The following is an 18,952-nucleotide window of genomic DNA, read 5'->3' as shown; positions in this document are numbered from 1 at the left end:
TGATCCTCCTCATCCTCCCAATCTGCTCAGATCCCGGAAAAGGAGACTTGGTGAAAGCAACATGAGCTTGTTCTTTTGTTGCTAGGAAAGTGCAAATATAAAAGAGCCAGTGATATTAGACCTGGTTCTACTGGCTGAAGAACTCATCCAATCCTAGTCTTTGTGGAATATCCCGATTATTTCCCCAGTCTACGGCAGGCAGATAGGAGCTTGCTTTGGCTACACTCAGGGTTGGTAGAGGATGCCACAGTCCTTCACCCAAGAGTTCCTCCACCAAGCTGGGGAACAGGCAGTTTTTAAAAGCATGGGCTTTCCCCGAAGGTGACAGCGTTCAGGGTGTATGGGTGCTGCGACCACAGTCAAAACAGACGCTGCCAAACCCTCACTGTTTTTCTGACCTGCTTCTGCCTCGCCCATGGCCTCAGCCTCAGCCTCTGCCATGGCCTTGACCTCTCCCTGTTGAGCATTCAGCCTCTTCTGGGCTTCATAGTACTCCAGCAGCTCTGGGGGCAGCGTCTCGCCCACGGCACGGGGAGGCATTAGAAACTTCTTCTGGTACTCAGACCCCACTGCCGTCCGCAGGATCTGTGTGCGCAGGGAAGAGAAACCATACGCAAGATTCCTTCTCTGGCCTTTCATCACACACGCTCAACAAACCCATTTTCTGTCTCCTCTCTTCCTCCCAACAACACAAGCTATTGAAGTCCTCCCACAGCATGTCAGCAGAGTTGGCTTTCCCTGGGGATTGCCTCCGTCGCCCTGGCACAAGCCTGGGAATGCTGGAGTGCTGTGAAGCTTGGGCAGCATGTACATGGGGACCAGACCTGCCTTCTCACCTTCTCCTCCTCAAGGTACTGCTCATCAAAATCCAGGGAGTAAAACTCAATGGGGAAGTTGCATGGGATCTTCACCACCACTGTGGCCTCCACTCCGTCGCTGTCCACCAGCACCCATCCCATCTCTAGTGCCGGGGGGCTGAACTCCAGCCGTGGCTCCAGACCTTGTCCTGACAGGTGCAGCATTAAGCAATTGCTGCTCTCACAAACGTTAAGCTTCAGCTCATTCTTGTAAGACCTCTGAAAAGAGAAAAGTGAAGAAAACTCATCCATGAAGTCCCAGGTGACAGGACCCCAGATACAACGCTTTCTCCAAGGTCAGGGTGTTCCCAGTCCCTCCAAGGTGAATGGAAACCACCAGGTATTTACTGACGCCAGGGACTACAGCGTCTGTAGTAGTCTGGGGCCGAATAACTGGGATAAATCCTGGTGTGCACTGTAACTGGGTATTTGGGCATCAGATGGATCTACAATGGACTGTCAGATGTTTTCACCTAGTCATGCAGGAGTGCAGTGCTCATGAGAAGGGCCCTCGGGGTTACAGTGTCCAGACACAGTCCTGGCACTGCTGCATCAGGCAAACGCCAGCTCCAGGAGAGAGGCAAATGAGCTCTCACCGGCTAGAAATAAGGATCATCTTCACTGCTTAGTGTCTGGCTCTGGGCAAAGCCGGACACAAGATGGTTATGTCTCTTGAGCAATTAAAAGATCCCTGGGACTGTCTGCAGGCACAGAAGCACTTGTGTCCATACCGGTACAGGCCATCAGTTTCCAAGACCCAGCGGCCACAGGCAAACTACTTTTGGGAACGCTCCATCCTTTAAGTTGAATCCCCCGCTGCATGGGATTGTGCAGGCAGGCCAGAGCCCCAGGGACTGCTGGCAGCACAGCACTACAGGTGACTGTCCTGCTGTGCCCAGGAAGGTGTCTGGTGGCTGTTTTGTCTGTCAGTTCTGCAGCAGGATGAGCCTAGACGGACCATTCCAGGATTATCCTCTGCCGGTGTGCAGCTGCTCTGCACCGAGTGTCGCAGCTGCAAATACAGCCGGGCAAGGGGGAGGCTGAGGGGAGTTGGGCACATCCCTCCCGTGTGCCGAGAGGCAGCCACAGAGCCCCGATGCTCTCTGTGCAAGCTCCCTGTGGGCATTTCAAAGCACATCTCACGGCAATGCTCTGTGGGGTGAACTGAGCCAGGCTGAGTAGCTGAGTACGGGGCTTGCAGAAAGCTCCCTGCCAAGGCAGAGCTCAGAGCACACTCTCGGCACCAGGCCCTCCTTTCGGCCTCCTGGGCTGACACCTGCCAATCTCACGTCCTCGTTTGGTGTAAACCGGATTTTCAAGTCCTGCCAGCTTCCTGCCTCAAGGGTTCCTTCGGAGGGCATCACTTCAAAGGGACAGGGCTCATCCTCCAGTGCCTGCTTCTTCTGATGTAGGGCTGGTGTCCTGCGTTTGCGTTGATTGTTCCGGGCACAGAAACGAATCCTGTCAGGTCTCCTGGGTCTGCGAGGACAGAGCCTCAGTTCCTGCAGTGCTCTGAGACACTGATACGGTGCTGAGGGCACCCACAGCCACAACAAGCGTGGCCCCCATAGCCTAGAGCTGGAGGGAAAACCTGTAGACAGGGCAGGCAGAGAGGGAACTGGAGTCCTCAGAGGAGGGGGAATGGGTGAAGGTGCTAGAAAAGCAAAGCATCAGCTAATGGAACAGGTCCAGGCAAACCAGCCTTGATCTAGACCCTCAGAAGCTTCCTCAAACACGCTGTAGACCCAAGTGCTCAGGCAGCCACAGGAGTAGAAAGGGCAAGAGACACAAAGAAAACCCAACCAAGAAGTTACGTGTTCAGTGTTGCCCGTGCTTTACCTCCATTACAGGCTGGATGGCAGTAATAAACCAAGTGCAGGGGACATGGAACCAGTTGTAGAGCCGGACTGTCTCAGTCTGGCACTGCCCAACGAGGGTATCCGAGAACTCCAGAGTGTTCTTTGAAAGTCTGAGTGACAGTTCAATGACAGCGGCATGGAGGCGGATGTGAGACGTGGGGCCTTTTTCTACCTGGAGAAGGACAGGGAATTCAGCGGAGGGTGCAGGTGACAGCTGCTGCGGTGCCCAGCCTGCTGCCTGCCCCAAGAGCTGTGGTACCTTGATGGGCAGCAGCACATCCACGTCACCCTGTGGGCGGCAAGCACTTTCAAAGCACACTTCAAATGTCACGGTGTGTCTGGGAGGCAGGTCCTCCATTTGGTCCAGGTCCACACTGAAACCTTGAACAGATGAAAACAAAGCAGCTGAGATACACAAGAGACATGAAATGTGTCATAAGCATGTTTAAGGCCCTACAGGTGTCCTGGCTGAGAAGTCTGGGAAAACCCCCCTGCCGTGCGGTGACCTGGACAAAAACGTAAAAGAGTGCACCTGTGAACACCCCTCAGACACAGCGAGCCTCTGTGTGATGGAAGCACAGCCTTGCCTCAAGGCCACTTTTGGAAGCCTCTTTTCATCCACCAGAGGATCTGACAGGCTGTTTCCTCAATAAAGGCTTAACACAAGTGCGGTGACAGCGTGAACTCCAAACAAAGCACTTCCAAAACACAGCAGACCCCACTGGTTCACAAAACAAGTCCACAGAGTGCCCAAAGAAACTTCATGCTGGTGGGAGCCAAGGGCAGAAGATGCTGAGAGGTGACCGGGCTGATGAGCCCATCTGGCCCCTGCACTGAAGCGTTAGGGCAGTCACAGGCAGGCCAGGTCCTTGGGCATGGCTGGCCAGGAGAATTGAGACTCTGAAGCTCCCAGCAGGGCCACTGAGAAGAAAAAGCTCAGAAACGTCCCCAAGTTCAGTGGCTTAAGCTAATCTGTCTGAGACACCTTCTTCAAGCCCACAGGAAGTGTCTCCAGCACTGCTTACCTGTGTCCTGCAGGACAGACACATCCATCCGGAAGGACAAAAGCATCTCCCCAGGGTTGGTGATCTCCAGAGTGCGTCTCTCAGTGCAGCCCTTAAATACAGACCCCAGGTCCAGGACATACTCAAGCGGCTCAATGCTGGAAGAAGGAGTAAGGACAGTCCTTAAACCACAGCCTGGCTACAGTTTCAGGTGGATGGAAGATGCAAATAAAGTGGGTAATTCTGTATTCATTGCTGTAAAAACTCAGCTCAAGCATAGGAAACCCGAGGCCTGACCACCTGGCAACGACTTTGGGAAATCAGGAGGAGTGCAGGTCCTAGGTTTTATCAGCCACCCATGGTAGCTGAAACTAAAATTAGTTTAAAATGGACACTGGTTGCAGCTCCTCTGCCATGAAAAGCCAGTAGAGGTGAGTACACTGGGCCTCCACTGGTCTCAATGAAACTGCTTAGCCTCGTGTACAGCCTGAGCCTGAAATTGCCTCAGGGCCTAGAAGAAAGATTTGCCCGCACAGGAAATCTTCATTGCCCTGCAACCAGATCATATGATCTGTTCTGCAGAGCATCTTCCTCCTGAATGGAAGCCTCCTGTGCTTGTGCTGCATCATGATGGCGCAAAGGGAAGAGACCAAGGAACCTAGATAAGCCCTGCCACCCCACCAGGATTCGAGCCATCTGAGTTTGGATTTTAAAGTGTTTGCTGACACGTGCAGTTCCCTTCTCCGTTTGTCTAGTGTGCTCTGTTAGTTGGAACCAAGACGTCAGCTGGGAGTTGTCTCTTCTAGCGCTAGTCAGCAGGGACAGAATTTATGCGGCCTGGAAGGGCTTGAAGGTCTGCGCTGGGTCCCCTCAGCTGCAGGGACAGAACCCCACACCTGTGGGGAGCTGAGCAGTCCAAAGCTCAGCGTGGTGCTGGGGAAGGGAGGACACTCCTCTGCTCAGACGTAGCCTGTCAGCCACCGGGACCAGACCCTTTCTGAAGTCCCTGGCTATTCCCCAGTTGTGCAGACACAAGGATCTCTCAGGACAAGGAGACATTGCTAGATGTTCCCCACGGGGCACCTGGAGATGGGGATGGGAATCCTTACTCACTTGATAAGACTCTGGAGCAGCTCCTCGTCAGGGAACCCGCTCTTCAGGGGATGGGATGAGAGCTTTTGCTGCACCTCCAAACCAGCCTTCTCTGCCATTATTATCTGCAGCTGGGCGTCTGTCTCAGAAAGGATCCCACCCTGCTGCTGTTGAGAGGGGCTGTGGGGTCCTCCTGTCTTGCTGCTCAGTGTCCGTGACACCGCCTGCTCTTAGCCAGGACCTCATCTCCAGGGAAGTCACTCCCACACCTTTGCCTGCCCAGCCACTGTTGGCAAAGCTGATCTGGCCGGGCAGACAGACAAGCCAGGAACCTTCCAGAGCTCCAGACCCTTGCTTGCCCCCAGCCAGTACCAAGGCAGCTTGGACAAAAGCTGTCTTGAAAGGGAACCGGGAAAGCCTTGAAAGCTTTGTGTCTTGAAAAGCACAGCTTGGTAGCTGGTGCCTCGTGGAGATGAGCACGGCCAGCACAGTCCCAGGGCACAATCAGGCACCTACTGTTTGGGTCTGTAAATCTGACAGGGCTCGGGCTGGGACCAGCAAACTCCCCAGAAATGACCTGCATCTCCTTCAAAGCGCCATCAACTCCATCCCTTGAGCATGGCCTTCAGGATCTCTCCCTGGGGTAGCCAGGAAGCTGGTGCAACCCCAGAAGAGACCATGACCAGAGTGGCAGCCCTAGGGGCAATGCTGAGGTGACACATGGCTGTAAAGTGGGCAGGGAGGTCCCAAATGCCATCAGGGCACCAGGAAGCTGCTGTGGGCTGCAAGGGCCTCAGGTGACACGGAGAGGGTGGCGTGTGCCAAACTGGGCTGCAGCTGTTCTTACTGTATCGCCAGAGCCAAGCAAGCCGGGCTTCCGGTTCTGAGTCTTCCGATTCCGAGTCTTCGAGGTCTGAGTCTTTGAGGTCGGAGTCACCGGGGCCTGAGTTTTCAGGGTCTGAGTCACTGGGGGCTGAGACTTCAAGGTCTTAGTCTTCGGGCTCTGAGTCTTCTTCACAACAGCTGATTCTTTCCTTTGACTTGGTTGTTGCTGCTGTTTTACATGCCGTTCCAATGGCTCTTTATACTTTTCATTTCCTGAAGGAAGAAAACATCCACAAAGAGAAGTGTGAGCAAAGTGCCAATCCCATTAAAGCTGGGAAGTCCCTGCCTCCCACCACTGGTTCCTTCCAGAAAGAAATCCCTCAAGCCCTCTATGGAAAGTGGATGCTGCTGCTCCTCTCTGCATCCTCACCCATCTGCCTCCCCACAGAGGAGCATCTCATCCCCTGCAATGTCACACAAATCCAACCCTGCCAGAAGCCCTGCCAGCCTCTCCTAGAGCTTTCCCAAGCCTTTCAGTCTAGCCATCACCCTTCAGAACCCTGCCAGATGTGCTGGCAAGCTCTGCAGGATGGTTCCTGGGACAAAGACCACATGGGATCCTTGCTCAAGACTCATGAGGCAACCAGAGAGCTTGAGTTGGTCTGGGAGTCCTGCAACCCTCCAGGCTTGCTGGAGGTGGGCACGAGCTGCCCCGTGGGCATATGGTAGGGAACAAAACCAGAGGGGCCCCTCCTGGAGGCAGACAGGCAGTGCCCACCTTTGATGTTCCAGGGCAGGTTCACACTAAACATGGGAAAGGATGCTTCTCCTTTCAGACGGATACTTTCTGGCTCCAGGTCACCCACTTTGAGGTGGTAAGTCCTGCTGAAGGCTCCTGGTAATCCTGGCACGTAAGAAAAATTCAGCTCTTGCGTCTCGCCAGGTGCAATGGAGCCCTGCAGGGACAGGAGAAGAGAGAGGGGATGCATCAGAGTTTGATGGGGAATGGTTCAGGGGACAGACAGGCTGAGAAGACAGGTTCTCATCTACAAGAAGCCATCAAACCACACCACCATCATGATAAATACATTACAGTGTTGGCTTTTGCAATTGTTAGAGTAAACACTGTATGTTTTATAATGTTGACTTTTGTAAAAGAAGTTTTGCTGAAGTTTAGAGTTCTTTTAATTCAAATGTTTTGTTGTGATACCAATGCTGGTGAAGAATTGTTGTAATATTAACATTTAACCAATGAAGGAATTGAAGCCTGTTGAATGTGTCAAAAAGTAACAAAGGACCAGGACTAGGACAACCGCATATGCTCCAAAAAGGCCGGACGGAGAAGGAACTCTGTTAAAACGTTGGAATACAAAGAACTGCTTGTAAATACGCATTGGGCTGATGCAATACCCCGGCTATACAAGGGGTGTTGTGTTGACTGGTGTGTGCCTCTGGCTGCAGCTAATGTGGCTAAGCAGGCAGTGCTGTTCCTTCTGCTTTATTGACTTTGGCCCCTATTGTCTCATATTAAATTTTCTTGAAATTTTAACTGATGAGTGGGCTTTGCTTCTCACACCTCCTACCTTCCTTGTGCCCAAAAGATCGAGCCACTGACCCGGGGGGTGCAGTGTGTCCTCCCAAGAGCTCATCTGCCTGCAGCCCCAGCACAGCCTGATGTGATGTGAGCACAGCTCTGCTGCTCATGGGGTTCGCCCTCTGCCAGCAAGAGCCCGCCTCAACAAGAAAAGGCTTTTTTGGCTATGGAAGAGAAGCCCTCGCACTCAGCAGGGCCAGCAGCTCCTCCCATCCCTTGTAGGACAGGCATGAAGAAATGGGAAAGCCAATCGGCTCCCTCTTCCCACTGCAAGGAGGGACAAAGGCAGGAGTGCTGCTTCGGCTCAAAGACACCCAGGCAGGACTGAGAAGCTTGGACAAATGGTGGGATGACGCTGCAAATTTTTCTCATCGCTCCTCCAGCCCCGCTGCTCCCCGGCCCCCTCACTGCCCCACAAAGCCTCTGCACAGCACAAAGCTGCAGGAGGCAGGGACCAGCACGCCTACTGAAGGGCTATGTAAGTGGTTCTTAGCCCTGGCAGTGGGGAGGCAGGGCAAAGGACAATGTCCTGTGTGATCACACAGCCTGGGTAAGGCGACCCTCAGAAACGCTCCAGTGCCAGCAGCCTGACATCTCAGCCGTCGGGGTCCCCAGAGTGACTGTGAGGTGCGGTGGCGTGATCTTTATCATGAGTTTTAATGTAAGATAGTTGTTCTTTGTACCCTGGTTCAGTGCCGTTGTATTTTTAGGTCCCTTTTGTTACAAACTGTAAGCTTCTCCCTCAGCCTGCCCCACATACAACCCCTGTTTGGTTCACCTTTCCCGCCTTGGTTACCTGTCCACCATTCGTCGGGAAACCCTCCCACCCTGCCAGTCACCCAGGGCCTGTCCCCCGGGTCCAGAAGCTTCGAAGGGAGATCTCTGGCAACCGGCTGGATTGGAAGCTTTCCCCTCCTTCCTTCGGATCATTGGTATTTAATGTTAATGCTTGTTACGTCAGTAGACACTCCCCAGTTATACCCCACTGGTTGCACGTGGACCCACCCTGAGCTTCCAGCCACTGTATAAAACCCTCTCCCTCCTGAGATTCAGGGTCTCCCTGAAGCACCGGTCGCAGGCTGAGGGCTCCCTCCTTCCTACCAATAAACCCAAGTTGCAGTCAGGCCTCTTGAGAGTCCCGTCTTTCTTCCTCCGCACTCGCAACGTGGCAGGGCAGGTCGGCAGCCAAGATCCCACATTTCTATAGATCGTGCGGGGGCGTGTCGGGGCTAGCCGGCCGTGGGAGGACACGCACCGCCGCAGTGGGGAACCAATTCCATTTTTATTTGTGCCTCACCATATGTTATAAATCCATTTTCTGACACGGGGTGAAAAATTACTACAGGGGCTGCAGTCGCGTTGGGAGCCTTAACACACTCCAGGCGTGAAGGAGGTTGCAAGGAGAAGATGCAGGCAGGCCCCGTCTCGGGGGGGCTGCAAGCGACCTCTCCCTTGGGGGAGGGCAGACCGCGAAGCCCGGGCAAACTTTGCCCGTCTGACTAAGTCTTCCTAGAAGGGCTGAATTACGGGAGGAATCTCGGCGCACAAAAGCAGTTAACGCTGCCAATTTCCCCCCGCCATTTTTGGTTGTGGTCGTGCCGGGAGCACCTGGAGGGCCCGGCTCCCTGCAGAGCCGCTCCTTCCCCGCCTGCCTACCCCGCTGTCGCCGCTTCCCCGCCGGCCACGGCCCCGCAGCGCTCCGCCGTTGCCCCGCGGGAGCAGCCGCCGCGCCGGCCGTGCCCAGCCGCAGCTGCGGAGCCCGGACGCCGCAGCCCGCGGGACCGCCGCGCCTGCCGCGGGCGCGGAGCGCGCCCAGCCCGCCGCGGCAGCACGCTCGGGGCGCTGGCCGCACACGGGCTCCTGCTCCAGCCGCCGAGCAGGACGCCGACACAGCGCCCCAGGCTTCCAGCGGTACCGCTCTGTCCCTGGCTTCTGTTACTCCCTCTGTTGTTCATTCATTTTTCTCTCTCTGCTCTCTTTTCTGTCCCCTTCTGGTCGGGGCCGTACCCTTTCTTTACCAATTTCCAGATGTAATATTTGCTGCGTTTGTGCCTTATTTTCGCCCGAGAAATCTATCAAAAAGAATTCTCCTCTGCTCCCCTTACAGCGGGACGGGACAGTGACCAACACACTTGTGCCTTCCGCCGCTGTCTGCCGTGAGACAGCAGAGCCACCCGCCAGCCAAGGCCGTGGGGGAGTCTATCAGGACAGCACTTGTCTGACCTTCTCTGCTCCCAGCAGAAATCGCTCACACCCTTCTCTCTCTCATGGCTGGGTTTGGGGTATTCCCCTCTGACTTTTTTGTCCCCTTCCCCCCCCCCCCGCCCCCTCTTTTTTCCCCTTTCACACTCTCCTGGGCCACCCGACACAGGGCTGGGGTGAGTCACTTGTGCTACTTACTGCGGTGGGCTTGACCAGAAACACACCAGGCAGATCTTGGTCTGCAGTGCTAGGGTTTAGCACCCAGTTGAATTCCATATTGCAGGTGTTCTCCAGGGTGACCGTGGTGTGATGAATTTCATTAAACATCTGGAGAGAAAGCACAGGAGCAGGAAGTTACAGACCCGGGCCTGGTGCTGGGAATTTCCTTCCTCTCTCCCGGGGTTGAAAGCAGACCTGGGAGCAGGGACCAGGGAGGAGATACGGGCCCTTGGGAAGCTGGGCAAGCCCCAGGCACAGGGCACCTGCACAGGACCAGGGAGCTCTGGCAGCACACAGACATGTGGTGACGACCACGTGAGGGCCAGTAATAAATGAACCAGGGGACACAGGCCCTCTGTGCTCTCAGGGGTCACCAACTGCCAGGAGAAACAAAGGAGGTGGCACTGAGGTGCGTGAGATGAATCCAAGAGTTACGAGGTTAAAGAAAGAAAGTTGTTGGTTCTTGCGTGTTGTTGTTTGGATTGTTTGGATTTGTTCAGGTCGTGTTGTTGGGTGTTGCTGTGAGCTGGGAGAGGGGCAGGGTTGAAGACCTGACTAAAAGGCAGTAGGATGAGAGGGGAGGGGACAGAAGAGTTGGCGGTCAGAGAGAATGGAAGTTCCCGAGTACCATCCGATGGGAAGGAGGACAGGGACCACCCTGGCCGGGTAAAAAGAATAAAAGAAGCCGTTTTGGTGAAAGGGGTGTGTGTGCTGGGCTCCCGGCTCTCGGGGAGGGAGACACACCCGGCTCAGCTGAATTGTTACTAATGAACAGTTTTCTTTTGCTTCAATGACTTTGTCCCCATTGAATTGTATCTAAAAGCCAGTGCATTTCTAAGACAGGCATTCCAGAAGAAAAGGCACCTGCACGCAAGTATTGGCAAGCAACATACTGCAACAAGGAAGTCACACAGGGCTACACAGACAGGGCCAGCAGCTGAAAATACCTGTGGGCTTTCAACTGAAAAAGAGCGAAGTGGGGATTCTTCTGGGACAGTCTCTGCAACTGTAGTGACTGGAAGCCCAAATTCTTCCCCTGATTATTGTGTGGGTTAAGCAAGAGCTTTATACAAGAGCATCTCCTTGGAGGTCAGGCTTTGGGAATGGATCAGCAGAGGGATGTCTCAGGGACATGTCCTTCAGAGCATCCCCACTGGGACCCTGCCTGCCCCAGGAGGCAGTGTTTCTCAGGGTACCTTTCTCAACATTTTGGGGAGGCTTGGAGATGACCATTTGAAACCAGCTTGGATGCCAGATTTGTCCCTCAAAGGTTGTACTTCCAAGCCCCAGGCCAACAAAGGGGCTGGGAAGGGGAGGGAGGCCTGGACTGAGGCGGGCAGGAACCCGCTGGCCATGGTTGCAGGGCAGGGAGCTGTGCCAGGGGACATGTGGGGTACCTGTAAGCCACAGTCAATCTCCCGGGAGCTCAGCAAGTAGCTGACACGTGAGGCCTCCCCGGTCAGCTTCACCTTGTAGGTGGGGCCTCCCTCCACGTGGCACAGCGCCGTGACACGAGCGATGGTGTCGAGAAGGCCAAAGAAGGTGAAGGAGGCCTGCTGTGTCTCTCCTGGCTGCAGCACACCCGACATCGGCAGGGTACTGAAAACCTGGACGGAGGACAGGAGAGACTGAGGTGTTGAGCATGGAATTGGATGCAGAAGAGCTTCTTGGAGCAAAGTGCAGCTGTAGCCAGAGGGGACTGTTCCTCAAACACAGCCAGAATCATCCTAATCTCATCTTGTATCCATGCCACTGACCAGTGGAGGGACCATGGGGAAAATCTTCTCCCATACTCGCAGATCAATGCATTAATTAATACACTACATGAAAGTGAACTGGGATGTGTCCTGGCAGTAGAAATTCTCTCTGATGCACAACTTGCCCTTAAAAAGCATTTCTTACTGCTTTTAGAAAAGGAGGCGACTCAGAGCCAGAGCTCTTGGAGCTCAGGGAAGGATTCCAGCCCAGTTCATCTGACTCCTGATGCTTTCCCCGCCCCGCTCTGATTTCTATGCCGCTTTCTCAACGTGCTCCAGCAAAAATTTCCTATGGACCACCTGATGAGGTCCAAGGGGAGCAATGCCCTCCATCGGTGCTGCACAGCGTCCTTGGGCAGCCCTACAACATGTCCTGCACAGCCTCTCTAACAACCAGTTGCTTCAGCAGCACTTTGCGATGGGTCCGGAGGGATGTGAGGCCCCGCTGTGGGCAATGCTGAGGGCCACCAGTGGGACTGGGAGCTACAGCCCTGCTTGCCACACTGGAAAAGTGGGAGTGAGACAGATTCCCTCTTACCTTCTCAGTTTCGAGGGGAGTGTACCCTAAGTCCATGAAAAAGGTGACTCCCTCCAACCCTGGTGGGACGTAATACTTCTCCCAAGTACGTGGTGGCACCTGAAAAACAAGCCATTTTCTATGCTAGGAGGAAGAGACAGCCACTTTGCAAAGTCTCATTTTGTAAGACAGCTTCAGAGCCACCACTGCGATACCAGCTCTTGGGTGAAGAGAGAGATCTGGAAAGAGGTCGTCTGGCTGGGTCGGGAAGAGGGTACATGGAGATCAGGACTCATCACAGCTTGCTCTGGGAAGGAAGCTGGAGGTCCTATCATCATGATGCAGACAAAAGCCTCATCTTACATTGTGAAGAAAACAAGGCAAAAAACCCACACTCAACACAGCATCTGAGCAGGTTTCTCCAAGGAGAACTCTCCTGTTTCTCCCTCCCACACACCCCATGTCCAGCCACCGGCCCTGCTGCCCAGCCCGCTCTCAGGGCACAGGACAGCAGGGCGGCAAAAAGGGAGGTCAGCACGAGCAGGACTTGTTGGTGGCAAGCTAGGGAGGTAACGCAAGCAGTAGGTGTACAAGAAAATCTACCTCTGCTCCTGAAGATTGGCCAAGATCCCGTGATTCTTCCAGGGCTGTGGCTGGCTCCTCCGCTTTTCTAATCTTGAAGTGTCTCCACTGAGTTGCCGGCTTATCCAAAGGGAATGACACCGTCGTCGGTGGTTTGGGTTGGGATTTAGGTGGGCAAAGCTCATGTCTGGAAAAGAACGTAACTATGACCAGGGACCTGCAGTGGGAGGAAAGGACACCTGCACCAGTAGCTCCTGCTCAGGATGCAGCCCCTGGGTGGGTGCTGGTGCGTTGAACTGAGAAATGGTTTGATCCAGCCCTTCCCAATCCAGGCTGGAGCAGGTCCCATCTAAAGGTGGCCCAGGGCTGACACTGAGGTAGCAGTGGTGCAGGCAGCTGCTACTGCTCGCAGCGAGGAACTACAGTGGACACAGATTAACACCTTGTGGGGATGCAAAAAAACACAGTGGGAGAGGAAAAGACAGGGAAGGCAAGAAAAAGGGGAGATTTGAGGCACCAAGGGGCAGACCCAGCCAGTGATGAGCCGGCACAGCCCCCCCAGCGCCCAACGCCAGAAACTCTGCGGCTTTACCAGGTATTTATCACGAATGTTTCCCTGAGAGTGTTGGGGAGGTTGGCTGACATTTTCCAGCACTCCCGGGTGACTCAGGTCACATTCCCCATTTTAAATTGAAGCAGGTGCTCAGGGTAACTCTGCTTGTGTTTCTAATGCCACGTGAGGGACAAAGTTGTGCCATGCCTGCCTGTCACCCTGCTGAGATACAAGCGCTTCCCACGCAGTCAAACACAACCTGGATGCTCCATTCCCAGACAGGCATTCAGTGCCTGCTCCCCAGAGAAAAACTGTCTTTCGCTTTGTAGCTTGTTATCTAAGGCTGGGTTTCATTTCTGCATGAGGCGCTCTCTCACCATAACCCCCAAGAGATCCCTAATCATCTGTTCCACTGTCTTTAGTTTTAATGAATGGTTTGAGGCAACTTCACAGGACCATGGTGCCCAGACAACATTTTTCACTCTAAAGCAGTGGAGCGAGAGGCAGGGATAGGAGATGATGTGATGAACAAGTCCTGCTGTCAAGCAGTACAGAACCTATAAGGGACATGTTGCAGTGGGGAAAAGTCAACGTGAGTAACAAGTGTCACAAAAGAGGGTCGTGAGGAATCCAGGGTGTCCACTGAAAGCTGACCCCTGGGAAAGAATTTGTCCTGGCACTAAAGGAGTTGTCTCAGAAAAGAAGGAAAGGGAAGGTAACAAGAGGTTCAGCATCAGCCCAGTTGCTAAGTAGCTCTTTCTCTGGTGTTGGGACTTTCTGGGCGTCCTCCAGCACAGCGCAAGGGAGGAAGGCAAGGAGCAGAGAGCAGCTCCTGCAGAGAGGACCCATCCCAAAGCAAAGGGGCCAAAAGGGCCTCCAGCAGCACTGTGGCAGCTGGGACTAGGAGCCCTTCATCAGGGTGGACAGTGCCTCAGGCCACGGAGGTCTGAGAAAGCAGCCTTTGCCCCAGCTTTCCTTCCCAGGGGAAACCACAATGAGCACCAAATTGGTGGCAAACCTATTCCCTGAGCATCCAGCCTGACCGCAGCCGGTCAGTGTTATTTGCACAAGGACAAGGCAGAAGCAGTTTGTCAGCTCCTAGGCAAACAGCTTTGTTCTTTGCCAAGTACTAACAGGACACCAGGAAGAAGAGCTTCAAGGACAGGGCAAAGGTGCACATACCTCAACTTCTTCACATGGTCGTCCATCTGGAATGACCAGTGGTACTTGACGGGAAGTGGGCTGCAGTTGGTCATCTCCAGAGAACGCTCCTGTTTCGTGCCAGCCACGATGCCGCCAAATTCCAGGGTGCTGGGCTGGATTTGGAGATTTGGGAAGTGGGCTTCCCCGCAAAGGGTGATACGCTCCACATAAGGATGGCCCCTGACCATTTCTATCTTCAGGATCTTCATTGTTTTCCAGCTATTAAAATCCAGTCCATAAGCTGGGTCAAATGCGATGTAGAGGTGACAGGTCTGCCCTACGTCCACTGTCACAGGCTGCAAGCAGATGAACAATAATTAGTCACCTGTGGGATGACATCCCAAGGTCTGACAGCATGAACCAGTAAATGCTCCAAGTGTGACACCAGCATGGGCTTCTCAGTTCATCGTTCATTTCTTTACAGCAAGGGTCTGACTGCGGGCACCACACTCGAGTCCAGGATTCCCTCAGGCTCACGTTTCTGTGCTCAGCAGCAATACAAGGGGTGGCTGCTGGAGAGCTGGGATGCTTTCCAGGAGACACCTTCACGGCATGGCTTGCCCAGACCTAGTTGCCTGCTCCCTTCTCCCTGTGCCTGAAAGCCAGGGTGGATCTTCTCAACTCAGATAAGTTTTTGATTCCTTCAGCAGCTCTGCTGATGCAGTTCAGGCCATCCCACTGCTGACGCTACAGATTAAACTTCTTGACTTAAGGACGTCCCAACAGAAGTGCATCACCGCATCCCTCCTCTTCAAACCCCACTGCAGGAGTCCGGGGCTGCTCACCTGGCCATGTGGGAGTGGCTGCTGGTCCTCACTGCAGACCTGAAACGGCTGCTCCAAGTAGAGCATAAGGTCGAGTGGCAGCCGGCAGGTGTTCTTTATAGCCAAAGGCTGGTACTGCAGAGTCAGGACATCACTGGGTTTCTACACAAACAGGAGACAAGGAAAAACAACCTCAGCTAGCCACAGACCCAACCTCAGCTAGCCACAGACCTGCTTCTGCTGCATCTCGCAGTTTTCAGTCCCAGAAGTGCACGCATTTCTTTTTACCCTTTTTATTTGTTTCTACACTTCCAGGAGATTTTTCTTTACAGCAGATGCTTTTCATGTTTAGAAACCACAGCACCCTCTGGGGGACAGGGAAACACTCCCAGGTACAGATGAGCAAATGGGGCCCTGAGAGGAGGCAGCTGCTTGAACAAGATCTACACCAGAAAGGGAATCCAGACCATTTGTCTCCAGTTTTGTCTCTCTATTGCACAGAGCAGCACTAGATGATCTTCACTCACATACAGCCATTTCTTACAACCTTATTGGCTCATAAAGCAGCTTGTCTGCAGGATGCGTCCTGCAGTCCCTGCTACAGGGACAAGGTGTCTGTGGTCTCAAAGCTATGATCAGCCTAGGCTCTTCCTTCCTTGTCTGCATTCTGCTGGGCTTCCTGCATGGTTTAGAGAAACCAGGGAGTTTGGGAAACTAGTTCTGCATGTACTGGTATCAAATAGGTGCCATAGCATGCAATAAATCAGTTTGTGTGTGTGGCGTCAAGCAGAACCCAGGCAGAATCCGGGAGAGCTGAAAAGCTTCTAATTACATCGGAACTGCCTGTTCCAGGGATTCTGTACTTGAGTGGAAACCTGGGAACCAGAGGAGAGGCCTGAAACTACAGAAACCAACTAATGAAACATCTTCTCTTTTTCAGACAACTTGCAGGAGAGGGAAGCATGATGCTGGACTTGGGATCCCGAGATTAAAGGGCACCTGCTCTGCCTCAGTGTTATCATCACTGCAGCTGCAGGGTGTCTGGGGGTGCTTTGAAGCAGGTGAGGCTTAGGGAAATGCACAGAGCTATACCATATAGCTATACCATACAGCATTCATGCCAACAGCAGAGAAGGCAAAGAGACACAGGAGATGCTGGGTTTTTCCTTGTCAGCCTGAGGAATTCACAGGAATCTCCATTTTTTCCCTGCTTTCCTACAGCATCGGTGTACAGACATCACCGTGCCCTGGAGGATCCTCAGAAACCTCCCTTTACTGTGAGCAGAGAAACTGGCATTTCTCTGGAGGTGGCCACGATCCTCCTTGGCAGTGCAGCTGTAATTGCAATTTTACTTTGGGGACGTTAAATACCAGTCTCATCTCTAAAAGCATCTCCCCTCACTTTACAAAGTGCCTCAGGAAGGGTAAAGAGGGGCTTTTACACAAGCACACCCCGCCCTCAGCCATGCTGTTCAATGCCAGGATGCAATCCAGACACTTACTTACCTTCTCCACCTGGAAAGAGAATTGTCTGGCTGATAAATTTATAGTGGGATCAATAAACTCGCAGGTAATGGTTGCTTCTGTTATCTTCTTCATCGAGCCGCCTGTCCCAATGACAGCTTCGCAGATGGCGTAATTCTGCACCACCTGCATGCAAGAGTCACTTGTCACCAGGGGGTGGTGGCAGGGCATCCAGCAAATGCCCAGCATTGGCTCAGCACCCACCACCCACCACGCGCCCTATTCCTGCCACAGAGTTATGGTCACTGCCCGCTTTTCTTCCAGTGATGCAGCTTATTTATTTTGCACTCAACTGTCTGTAGCACTGCACCCCAATAACCACAAAAGGCACTTGTGATAAACTCCCCCCCTTCACATGGCTTTTGGTTTACTCTGTGCTTACCCCAGAAAAACCACTTGGCACTTGTTTAATTCACTTTCTTTTTGGGCTCCTAGTCTAAGTGGTACTAACTTATTTCTCTGCCCTTCTTTGCTGACAAAGCATGCAACGCTGTCTGCCCCAAAAGAGCAGTATTTCCTTCTACCCTTACTTCGGGATCAGCACTAGGTTTTGGTGGCTGTGGAATCACAATAAAGCTGTAGCTGGTCTGATGGTGACCAGCAAGGAAAATAAGTGGTGCTGCCACAGAAACGTGTGGTCTTAAACCAGTTTCTTGAAGGCCCCTGCTCATTTCCCCAGGCAAATGTCAAGGGACTGTGGAACGAGCCCAGGGGAGGGGATCTGATGCTTCCCCAGCTCAGCCCGTGGTGGGGACCTCACCTGCGCCTTGCGGGAGAAGCCTGGCAGCACCAAGTCCACAGACTCTCCTGGCTTCAGGTCCATTGACAGCGGCTCCAGCCCAAACACGGGGGCCGTACGTTTGGGCCTCTGGGAATCACGTTTGGCCTTGGGGCTACTGTGGGCTGAGGTGCTCTGGCCCTCCTTCCCAGCTGGCCTGTTACATTCCGCCTTCCAGAAGAGCTGATGGAAGTGGTGGCCCCCATCTGTTAGTCTGAACTGACGAGCACAGGGAAGGAGGCTAGAAGAGAAACCAGAATGGAAAATAGTATGGGAGAAGCTATTGTCCTGGTCATCAGATTGCTCCCAATGAGGATTCTGAGCTGTTAATAGCTTGGAGACCGTCTTCATTTGCAGCTCTTAATGTGGACTGGGAACAGTGTCTGATAAGCTGCCCTTCTGATGTCGTTATTGCAAAGAGGAATATGTTTCTAATGGTAATGTAGCATTTTCCAGGCCAGGCTAACAGGATCTGGTGTTTTCCTCCAAAATGTGTGTTCTGGGGTGATTCATACTGTTACTGTATTTTGCATTAATCTGCACCCGAAACTGTTATTGAATCTTTGAGATCCTGCACCTGAGGCCCTTGTGTGCGGGGGTATGATTGCAGGCATTTTTAAAAGCCAGCGCGGAGGAAGTTTCTGGACAATCCCAGCAAGCTGCTAGAAATCATCTGTCTGCTCTAGGAGAGGAAACCAGGGGAGCAGGGGCTCTCTCGTTCGTAGAAGCTTTGGTTTTGCACTGGTGGTCATTTGTAGAAACTTCATTTCGCAATCAGAAACTGTTTTGAAGTGAACTTTGCAAACTCTGCTGGCAACGGAAAAATGAGCAAGGTCCTGTGTAGAAGTGTACCTCACCTGGTAGGGTTTGCAGCCCCACAGTGGCAAGGAGGCTTCCATTTAAGGGAAGGATTTGGGTTCCATTCTTTGTTTCACTCATGAGGTAAAAACCAGAGGTTTTGATACCTTTTTTGGCCTTGTGCCAGGACGGACGCAGCCCTTGGATCTTTGAGACTGTGCCTCAAGCCCTGTTCCTATTTCTATTGGGCAGGATGCCAAGAATCCGGCCTGGATTGTTACATGCTTAAGAGAATAGAGGAAGATCCTCAGGGCATTTTTGGGGTGTTGTAGCAAGTGCAAAGGTCCTCCTTGCACTCGGCACAGCTTTTTCTCTTTTTTCTGCATGGCTTCTTATTTTCACCTTAATGAAAACAGTTTTGCTTTTCAAACACCTCTGATCATGCTGCCTCGCTAATATTTTAGGCCATCCTGAGGCTGCCGGTCAAACCCAGAGGTGATGCACCTGAGAGGGCACCCTAACATTCTGGCCTCCCGCACAAGCATCAGTCCTGGGCAGGCAGGGCAGCAGCAGAGCCCACGAGCAGCGTGAGGAAGCGTTGGCAGCGGCACTGCAGGCCCCACACAAACCAGCAAGTTTCCATCTGCCTCTGGAACTGCTCTGCGGGCTCCTGCCTTCCCAGGGGGATTGTCACCCTCCCGTCTCTTTGTTCCCAGGGCCCCTGCTTGCCTGGCAGGTGCCATTTTGGAAGGGAAGGGTGCGATGCCATCTTCCCTTGGTCCCGCAGCCACACGGAGGGCCCGCCTCATCCAGGCGCCATTTTG

General features: G+C 53.3%; 1 protein-coding gene across 1 annotated transcript in view; it reads right to left on the bottom strand.

Annotated features, from left to right (window-relative positions):
* LOC136296105 (hydrocephalus-inducing protein homolog) overlaps positions 1-18,952 on the bottom strand; it is a 199,735-nt gene that overhangs the window by 21,263 nt on the left and 159,520 nt on the right. The window contains 18 exon segments of the mRNA XM_066194929.1: positions 399-585; positions 837-1,076; positions 2,147-2,279; positions 2,692-2,888; positions 2,976-3,097; positions 3,742-3,878; positions 4,834-4,955; positions 5,660-5,716; positions 5,780-5,910; positions 6,416-6,593; positions 9,632-9,760; positions 11,050-11,259; positions 11,948-12,046; positions 12,530-12,695; positions 14,244-14,560; positions 15,050-15,190; positions 16,535-16,678; positions 17,313-17,571. Of these exon segments, the coding sequence (XP_066051026.1) occupies positions 399-585; positions 837-1,076; positions 2,147-2,279; positions 2,692-2,888; positions 2,976-3,097; positions 3,742-3,878; positions 4,834-4,955; positions 5,660-5,716; positions 5,780-5,910; positions 6,416-6,593; positions 9,632-9,760; positions 11,050-11,259; positions 11,948-12,046; positions 12,530-12,695; positions 14,244-14,560; positions 15,050-15,190; positions 16,535-16,678; positions 17,313-17,571 (2,969 nt within the window).

The sequence above is a fragment of the Chamaea fasciata genome, unplaced genomic scaffold (assembly GCF_029207755.1).
Source record: "Chamaea fasciata isolate MVZ Bird 193981 ecotype frontalis unplaced genomic scaffold, bChaFas1.0.hap1 SCAF_12, whole genome shotgun sequence".
Lineage (NCBI taxonomy): Eukaryota > Metazoa > Chordata > Aves > Passeriformes > Sylviidae > Chamaea > Chamaea fasciata.
This window is presented reverse-complemented; position numbering and strand designations above follow the sequence as displayed.